A 9,846-nucleotide genomic window follows, 5' to 3' on the forward strand; every position below is an offset into this window, starting at 1 on the left:
TGAAGGATCACCACAGTCATAAGAGTTTATCCTCTGGGGAACATAAATGTCTGTATCAAATTTCAAAGCAATCCATCTGATTTTTGTTGCGATAAATTCATAAACCCACTAGCTTGTCTTCAAAGAGATTTTCAAATCATCCTGTTTACAGTTTACTGAACAACATTTTTTTTCACTCTAGAAATACAGAAAGACTCATAATCAGAGTTTAAATAAATAATAATGTCAGCAGCACTTTGACGTAGTATGTCTTTGACTCATAGCAGTGTTTGGATTAATGGCATACTTGGGAATGATGGGACATGTGCTCTGTTGCGTGACAGCTGATGTCAAGCTAATTAACACACTGTGGTTCAAAGTGGCTGTTTGTATGGTATGATTAAAATGACACTGAGTATATTCCAGTGAAAGATGTGTTCAGCGAGTGAACTGTCAACAGGATATTAAAGCAATTATTTAAGAAAAAGAAGTATTTCCATTTGAAGTGAAATTTACTTAAACTGAAAAGATTGAATCTAAAGGATGAAATGACACATCTTTTACCCATCAATTATAAGACGTTAATTGCTTTTGCTTTCAGTAGTGCAGAGTTTGCTGTGGTTCCAATTTATGCCCCATTTAACACCAGCAGCAGGTCATCTCTGCTTTTACATTACTGCTGACCTTTCAAAATGGGTTTGGCCATGTGATTATGTTAAGATTTATTGGTGTTTGGACTATCTCTGTAATGCACTTACTTTCAGCCTTGAACTGTTGTGATATGTACACTGTGCAATAAATTAGCTTCAACCCATTTACTTGCAATGTATACCTAAGGTAGAATGTATAGATTCATTCTTTTATATAACTAATTTATCATTTTAAATATATAAGGAGAAATTAAAAAACAATGAGAAATAAAAGATTTCTAGTCCCATGTGGCGTAGATTAATTTGCGAAACAGCTCAAATTAAATAATATTTACAATTTTTGATCATGAGTCATCTAAGGAGGGGAGACATGTCACAAAGGTCATCAGCTGGACACAAATCAGGGGTGTCACAAGCCAGGCCACCAGGAAAGTCAGTGTCATGGATTAAGTCAAATTTTTAACATGATCTTATCCATGCTTGTCAGATTTTGCAACTTGGGCAAAAGCCCCAGGTATCACTAAAATGCCACCTGGGGTAGCCCTTTGTGTTGTATCTTGACACAGAAGGGGTTTGCCATGAGGTTTAGGCAAGAAAACTGCTTGGTTAGGTTTATGAATGTGAATGTTGGCTTAGAGTAGCACACATGGCGGTAAGAAGGGTGTTGGCGCTGATGGTTTGGCAACAAAATAAGGGTTAGGAAGACTGAAGGTGTTGCCAGAAAAAAGACCTGGCACACATGAGGCAATAAGAAGGGGTCAGCGGTAAGTATAATGCAACAAAATTACTTATTTATGGTTAGGAAAAGATTGTGGCAAGTTGCTAAAAAAAACCCACCCCGCTTTGAGTGGCACAAACAGCACAGCCAGTGTTGTTGTGTGTTGGTCTAGAATACTGCGCTCCTGGGTCAAAGTCTGATGTTCGATAGACCAGTCCACCCTGAGCTTTAAACCATGTCCTTTACTCTGAGTGTGTAATAATGATGCAGCTGGGTTTCCATTAGATGCAAAGCTCAATGTGATTGCCTAGCCTGGTGACATTATAGTGACACCAGGGACACTGGCCTAGCAGTGTTTTTTGACACGCTAGACATGAGACCACACTGAATGTTCATTTATGTCCATATTGAACAGTTATAATAACATTCTGTATTCTGGCAATGTGGGATCATATAGATGAGGACTAAATGTCACTAGAGAAGAGTGACATGCACAAAAGAGGGGTGTTTAATGTCTCTATCATCTGCCATCATTTAAAGGCATTTCCTCTTTGTCTTCTCATACCTCCCAAAACATTGATCACTTACTGTGCCTTCACAGCTGATGAAAAGACTAATTAGCCAGAATAAGACAGAGAAACAAAGGCAGAGAAACTCGGTACAGGTGAACAACAACATATTCCACCAAATGCCACATTATGTATACAGTATCAAAGAATGTTGTTCTGTGGCGTCTTTTTGTAACAAAACCTTTAAAGTTTGAAACATGCTGTAACTACAAGGAAGATAAGCACCAAGAATTACACTGTGAAACAACTGGGTGTTGAGTGATTCAATATCAGTATTTTACTGCCCTCTAGTGGGTTTTTTTTTTTTAAATTAACCCACTTGTTTTTTGTTGAAGTTTACCAACATTAAGTTTCACTTCTCTGGTGCTCTGAATGAGGTCATTTGAATTTATGTAATGGGGTCAAACTGTGAAGAATTAAACACCATCATATGATGAGAAAGAGTCCTACTTGTTTGATTTAGAGGAAAGGAGCAAGTGAATGGATAAAACCCTCCACTGCCTCAGAACTTTTTAAGTGTCTTGGAGACTGCGTTGGCACTGGGCAGCTTGCAAATCTTCAGTAAGTGGAGTTGCTTACTGTGTCTACGCCCATATGTGGATTCTACTACCTGGGCACAAAAGCCATCTTCTATAGGATTCCCTTCTGCTTTTGGACTTTTGGAGTCTATTTTAGGGAGCCACATACCAAAGGTAAAATAATCATTCACTTCCATCTGCTAGTTTAAAGATATTGAGATATACTTTTGGGTAGGATTTGGATAGTTTAATGCCCACACTCATCTCCCTGTGTGACTATAGTAAATGTGTGCATTATTTGTCAGTGTCACCTAATAGCTGAACTTTGGAAAACACAAATAAAGTGATAAATAGTGAATTCTTGCAGCCTTAGAAACCTTGTAAAAATATGTGTCACTTCAGATGCAGATCCAAATATTGTATCTGCAATTTATAGGCAGACTCATTTGTGCTATTTGTCTTATAGGTCTTTAAAATGAGTTTGATTGAGTGGACTGGAGTAACTAGAATTTCAGAGTAAGACTGGGCCTACACATCTTTCAAAAAGGGTGACACAGAATACAGATAACATGACAGAAATTAGGTGCAATATACAATCATGCTCTGTTTCCAGAACACACATATCCTGAAAAGTCTGGGGGAAAAAAAGCCTAAAAAACATCTAAATACAACCCATAGCCTATAAGACAGACATACATAAAAAATAGGGATGCGTCAGATTGGTAAATTCATATTTTTTATTTCAAACACGTCAGTGGTTTTATAGCTAAATGACACTATATACAGTTAATTTGCAGCCAGCTTTGCTCCTCCACGTTACATGTCTTCGCACATCTTCGCACGTTACGGTATTTATCCCACACAGCGTTGAGTATTGTGTCAACACAATTCGTCCAGCAGTTACACTCACATACAGACATTACGGTAAGGGCTCAGCGTTGTATTTCTACGTACATGTCCGCACCTCCTTGTACCTGTCTGATAGGATTTCAGCTTTTTACACCACGCCTTATCAAACTATAACGCCACCAGTGTCTAGAGCCATATTTCATCTGACACTTGAAGTGTTTCAAAATCGGAAATAGGCCAATTTAATCGCACATAATCCAGTCTGGTTTGCAGGAAGTGAGTATGAATTTCATTCAAACGTCCCAACAACTCTGTACTCCTGTATGAAACAGTTAAATTACCCAGTGGCTCTAGACTGTGTTGCGGAAGTGAAACCTGAGTCCCAAATTTCTCATTTCCGTATTTTCGTGCTTTGCCTCATAGGCTCCTACTGAGACTCATGTCTGCGCCCCAGAAGGATAAATAACTGTGCTGGAAGTGAATGTCTTCGGTTTGAAGAATATTATGTCTAAATGCAACAGATAGCATTCAAAGGCAACATCATCTGGTAAGAACTCTGCAGGTATCATATCCAAAATATTAGCCAGACTTAAAGTGTGTGCATTGTGCACGTGATATGATTAGCATACAATGCATTGATATTCATATTACTGTAGTGTAGTAGTAATACTAATATATACTTTGGAAGAGAGATTTCTGTGGAAAGCTTTCAATATAATTCATATCATATGTCAATTGTACTGTTGTAATGTCAGAAAAAGTACAGAGTTTTAATATTTTTCCTTACCATCAATTGATGTTTCAAATCCAATCAATATTTGAAATGAACAATCTATTTTCTATAAACAGTATCGTTAGATGCTGATGCTTGATTGAATTTAGGTTGTGACATCAGGTGACCAAAATTCTGACCAAACGTCAGTGTGACATAGAATACTGTCAACAGAAGATATTTTATTATTGTTTGTTGTGTTGTTAAGTCTATGAAATCCAATGTTTTCCAAACATCTCATGCCAACATCTTGATCTAGAATAACAATATTTTGTCATAAGATATGTATAAAACCCAACATGTGCAAATCATGATGGTAACATCCAAAAATGTGAACTTTAAACATGTAAAATGTGTCAAATGTAGCTGGAAAGCAAAATGTAATGTCTGCATGACATAGGAGTCCAATGTCTTTCTGATGTCATTTGCCAACCAGGGTTAGCTTGCTGAGTGTTTTAGTGTCTTTTAGCACATAGTTTTGATTTAGCAACCAGCGACTTTCCTGTTTTTGATTCAATCTCAGCAGGAGTGGGCGGATGGTACTGCTCCCAAAGCTGAAAAAATGTTTCTAATCTCTCTTTCTTAAAGGTTTTTTAAAAGATGCATGCCCCCCGATCCCTACTCCTTCAAGGGGTGATCATCATATGTTATTTTATGATGGGACTGCGCAATTGTGCAGCCCCCCCAAAGAAGACCTCCTGCAATGTGCAAAATGGTAGAGCTGACTGCAGCCACCTCAGCCTCAGTGCAGTCCCTCAAAACCTTAGCAGGAACATCACCAGCCTGGATATTTCTCACAACAGATTTATGGGGATTCCTCCTGTGTCACTAGCCCCATACCCAGGGCTCCTCCACCTTGATGTCAGCTACAACAGTATTACCCAGCTGGACCAGGGATTGTGCCAGACTCTGCCTCTGCTGAAAACACTGAACATAGAACACAACCAAGTGTATGTACTGAAGAAGGAGGACGTGAGGTACTGCACTAATCTGACATGGTTGTTTATGGCTAGTAATAAGCTGAAGCTGCAAGGAGAGCCCTTCTCAGCACTACAGGTACAGATGTCAGTTACTTTGATTAGTTGGATCAGTAATTACCTGGCGAGAAACTGAACAATAATAATAAAGGTGATGACAGAACTGAGACAATGGAGGTAATAGTATTTTTTTTCTCCTTTTACCATTCACAGAGCCTGGAAGTTCTTGATGTTTCCATGAACAAACTGAAGTCCGCTAAGCTTGGTTCTCAGCCTCAGCTGCCCAGCCTTGTGAGCCTCAATCTGGCATTGAATGACTTCACCACTCTGAAGAAAGATGACTTTTCTTTTCTGAACCAGTCATCTTTTCTAAAAGTTCTTAACATGTCATTTCTGTCTCTGAAAATGGTAAGAAACTTATGTCGAATTGGGAAATGAAACTGTGTTGTAAAAATTGTTACTAGCATTAGAAAGTCATTGTAGGACCTTGCTTTCAGTTATCTATTTTATTTCCCTTTTTTGACTCACTATGAGATGTCTTTGTCATGTTTTGTTGCAGTTGGAGCCTGGTTGCTTTAAGCCCATTTCAAGTCTACATACTTTAATCATGGATGGAAGCAAAATGGGCATACAGGATCTTTCTAAACTCTGCACAGAGCTTTCGGAGACAGCCATCAGTGCTCTTTTTCTCCGGAATATGAAGCTGGTCACACTCACAAACAAAACCTTTACAGGGCTACAAAAAACAAATCTAACCTTTCTGGAGCTTTCCCGTAACGGCATGGTTAAAATTGAAGAAGGCTCATTTCGGTGGCTCTCTAAACTACAGACGCTAATTTTGGTAGACAACAACATCAAGCGCCTGAACAAGGACACATTTCAGGGACTTGTAAGCCTGAAAAAACTCCAGTTGTCAAACGCTCTTGTGAGCAGTCATCCCATGCCCACTATCGATGATTTCTCCTTTCAACCACTGAGCGCCCTGGAGAGTTTGATTTTACAGCGAACTGCAGTCCGGGAAATCACAGCGCACACATTCACAGGCTTGACAAGACTTAAGGAACTTGATATGAGCTGGAGCAAATATACGTCACTCAGAAACATCACCAGCAAGACGTTTATCTCACTTGCGGGGTCACCTCTCAGAAAGCTAAATCTCACAGGAACAGCTATAGCAAAGATTAGTCCTGGAAGCTTCTCCATTTTCAGAAACCTCACTACTCTTCTGCTAGACAACAATTTTATCAACCAGAATCTCACTGGCAAAGAGTTTGAAGGCCTGGGCCAAGTTGAAGAGCTTTACATGTCCAATAACCACCAGACAGTCAATCTAAGCTCCAAGTCATTTGTGAATATGAACAACCTTAGGGTCCTGACTTTGGGAAAAAGTCTTATAAGCGAAGCTGTTAACTTGGATGTCTCTCCATTCAGTCCCCTTCTTAACCTCACCTACCTAGATCTTAGCAACAACAACATTGCTAACTTCCGAGAGAATACGTTGGAGGGGCTTGTGAACCTAAAGGTCCTGAAGCTCCAACACAATAACTTAGCCGTTTTGTGGAAGAGTGCCAACCTAGGTGGACCAGTGTTGTTCCTCAAACACACCCAGAGGTTAGTAACCTTACAGATGGATAGAAACGGGCTGGATGAGATCCCAGCAGGAGCTCTGAGAGGGCTGAGTGATCTACGTTACCTCAGCCTTGCTACTAACCTCCTTAATAGTCTTCAGGACTCCATTTTTGATGATCTGAAGTCACTGCAGAAATTGTATCTACAAAAGAATCTGATCACAACTGTGAGGCCCGAAGTGTTTAAAACCCCTCTGAGCAACCTCAGCCTGCTTGTCATGGACAAAAATCCATTTGACTGTACCTGTGAGAGCATTTTATGGTTTGTGATGTGGTTGAATAGTACAAATATGACCAGCGTGCCCGGCATCAGGGATCAGTACATATGCAACACCCCGCGGGCTTACTTTAACCACTCTATCTTGAAGTTTGACCCCCTCTCTTGCAAAGATATGACCCCGTTTCAGGCTCTTTATATAGTGAGTAGCACGGCTGTAATCATGCTAATGGTTACTGCGCTTCTGGTGCGATTCCAGGGCTGGAGGATTCAGTTTTACTGGAACATAATGATCAATCGCACATTAGGATTTAGCGACGCTACAGTTGAAGAGGGAAGGGAGTTTGAGTACGATGCTTATGTCATATATGCAGAGGAAGACAGCGATTGGGTGGAGAGAAGGGTGGTCCCCTTAGAGAATAACAACTGCAGGTTTTGTTTGGAGGATCGAGATGCAGTCCCTGGCATGTCACTGCTTGAGTCCATCATGGATAATATGAGAAGGTCCAGAAAAATCTTGTTTGTCGTCACTGAAAGGCTTCTCAAAGATCCCTGGTGTACACGGTAAATCAAATATACACTGCTTAATTCATACTTCATGACAGATTATACATCAGGTTAAGTTACAGTTAGGCTGGCTTACATCCTGTAGGTATTTAAGATGTATATTTGGGATAAATGAATTCTTTTTCTCTCTCTGCCCTCCTGCCCTTATCTTGCTCCTTATCCAGATTTAAAGCCCATCATGCACTTCACCAGGTCATTGAAGCCAGCAGAGACTCTGTGGTTCTGGTCTTCTTGCAGGACGTCCATGACTACAAGTTATTCAGCTCACTCTTCCTTCGCAGGGGCATGTTGCGTTCATGCTGCATCCTGGACTGGCCTGTCCATAAGGAGAGGGTGCCGGCTTTCCACCAGAAGCTCCTCATAGCACTTGGCATGACTAATCGATTGCAGAAATGACTGCATTCCTTTGGTAGCAATGGGAAAATTCCCTCTGTAATATTAATTACCATTGTATGTTAGTGAGGCTATTTCTAGCCAAAAATGTTTTCAGAAAAATATTTTAGCTTTGCATGTAACAGTAATTTAAGATTGTTACCAGCCAGCGGTCTCAAAACAGCCAAGCTCACATTATGTCACCCACCAGAGGGAGCTTTTGGTCCAGTACAGCGCAATGCATTTTGGTAGTTTTCTACCTTTTGAGTATAGCGGTCCTTTTTCCTCTGTTTTCTCTCGTCATGTAGCACCAATTTCAAAAATCTTTGCCTCTCTTTACTGCAGAAACATTTTCGTTTTATGAAAAGACCACCTTTCCTGCAGTGAAATACCTCTTTGATTATTAAACAGTTTATTATGACTACACAATCACAGGCTTGTATACTGATGCTGAAATGGTAATGAGCAAAAAGTAAAAATGTATTTAAAAATACATGTGTTGTGGAAAAAATTATCCTGTTCTCCAATGCTTTAAACGAACAGACATTTACTGTGTATGCTATATATGGGATAAAATATCTACAATAAACTGTGCAGTGTAAGTTCAATGCAGTTTTAATGTTTTAATCTCTTCATAACATGTTTGCTAAAAGGTTGGCTCTTGTATCTAAAAAGTGTAAACAACTCTTAAGTTTTAAGCAAATAAGTTTTGTGTCTTTGTTATGTGGTGGTAGACTGTGACTTTAAAATGTACAATTTAGCTGAAAAACTATTTGTCTATTTTTGCATAGTAATCTTAGTCAATTTTAGAAGAAAACACTTCATTTTTTGTTAGAGAAAAGAATGAATTTCTTCACAACCTGCTCAAATATTGTGTCATAATAACATCTAGTGGCCGTAGTAGGAAACTACACCATTATGATTGAAATACTAAACACATCTTCCATTTGACCATACAATGAAGAACAATACTGAGCTTGGTGTTGATTGACAGATATATAGCACAATTTCTTATATACACATTGTACTAAGTTATTAATTAGAAACTTGAAAGGAAACTTTGGGGCAAGATATAATTGCAGCTGTCTTTCTGTTTGCTGTATATTATGAGTTTAAAGCTAACAGTGGTGGGGTTTTCTAAGACTCCAAATATTACTGAGAGACTTGTCAAGACATTTGTATGTGCTTTCTGTCTCAGTGTCACATCTAGACTTTTTTTGGCAGGGTAGGCCCAAGCTGGGCACTGACTTATGCCAGGGTGGCATGAAGTGCGTGTGCACACACATACAGGAAATTTTTGAATAATAATTTACCATATCTGTCTCCATATTTCATTACTAACATTACAGTTTTTGACATTCCTTGATTTAAAATCTGAATTTGACATCACAGCCAATCAGTGTGGCACCATACAATGGTAACATAAAGCATCAATAATTTAAAGGGGAAGTACACCCATTTCAAAAAATAATAAATGTTATTCCTATGGTCTAAGACAGTTTGACATTATTAATAAATACGACTCTCTTCCAAATCCTAAAATCAGAGAACTTAAAACTTTGTCATCAAGTATTAGATACTCCATTATGGGAGAGATGTTGTAGAGAACACTGAGCGCAGCAAGGGGGCAGTCTGACTATATGGGAACATTTTCTGTTTCAGTGCTGAGAACACTACAGTAAAATAAAGTTCATTTGGGTATAAAAAAAAAAACAGTCTATCAGTCCACAAAATCAGTCCCCCATTCATCACTGGAGCAGCTTCAGATTTAATACTTTAATACTACAGCCTATGGAAATAATATATGGGAATTCCTCCAAAGTTACCATACAAATCAATAAAATAAGCCTGTGCAGACAAACTATTTGATTGACAAAATTGTGCAAAACTTCAAATGTACAACACAAATCCAAATGCAAGATAAAGGAAAGAGCCAGAGCAAAACTGACCTGTAACGGGCTGATGTGACCTTGTGCCTTCAAACTTTTTGGAAAGTCTGCACCAAGTATGTGTAATAGACTAATTTAGGC

The 9,846-nt window shown here is 39.0% G+C and overlaps 1 protein-coding gene across 2 annotated transcripts; it reads left to right on the forward strand.

Moving 5' to 3' along the window:
- The first annotated feature begins 2,305 nt into the window (after positions 1 to 2,305).
- Positions 2,306 to 8,424, forward strand: tlr3 (toll-like receptor 3). Of its 2 annotated transcripts, none has more exons than XM_042485658.2 (6): positions 2,306 to 2,608; positions 3,707 to 3,830; positions 4,644 to 5,111; positions 5,246 to 5,440; positions 5,592 to 7,441; positions 7,609 to 8,424. In XM_042485658.2, the coding sequence occupies exons 3-6, from the start codon at positions 4,656 to 4,658 to the stop codon at positions 7,838 to 7,840; spliced, it is 2,733 nt and encodes a 910-aa protein (XP_042341592.2). In that variant the 5' UTR covers positions 2,306 to 2,608; positions 3,707 to 3,830; positions 4,644 to 4,655; the 3' UTR covers positions 7,841 to 8,424. The 2 variants fall into 2 exon arrangements, with proteins under 2 accessions (XP_042341592.2, XP_042341593.2); XM_042485659.2 differs by lacking the exon at positions 2,306 to 2,608 and adding an exon at positions 3,420 to 3,559.
- The last annotated feature ends 1,422 nt before the right edge of the window (positions 8,425 to 9,846 follow it).

Source organism: Plectropomus leopardus, chromosome 3 (assembly GCF_026936395.1).
Source record: "Plectropomus leopardus strain MGB_pleo_1.0 chromosome 3, ASM2693639v1, whole genome shotgun sequence".
In the NCBI taxonomy this organism is placed as follows: Eukaryota; Metazoa; Chordata; class Actinopteri; order Perciformes; family Serranidae; genus Plectropomus; species Plectropomus leopardus.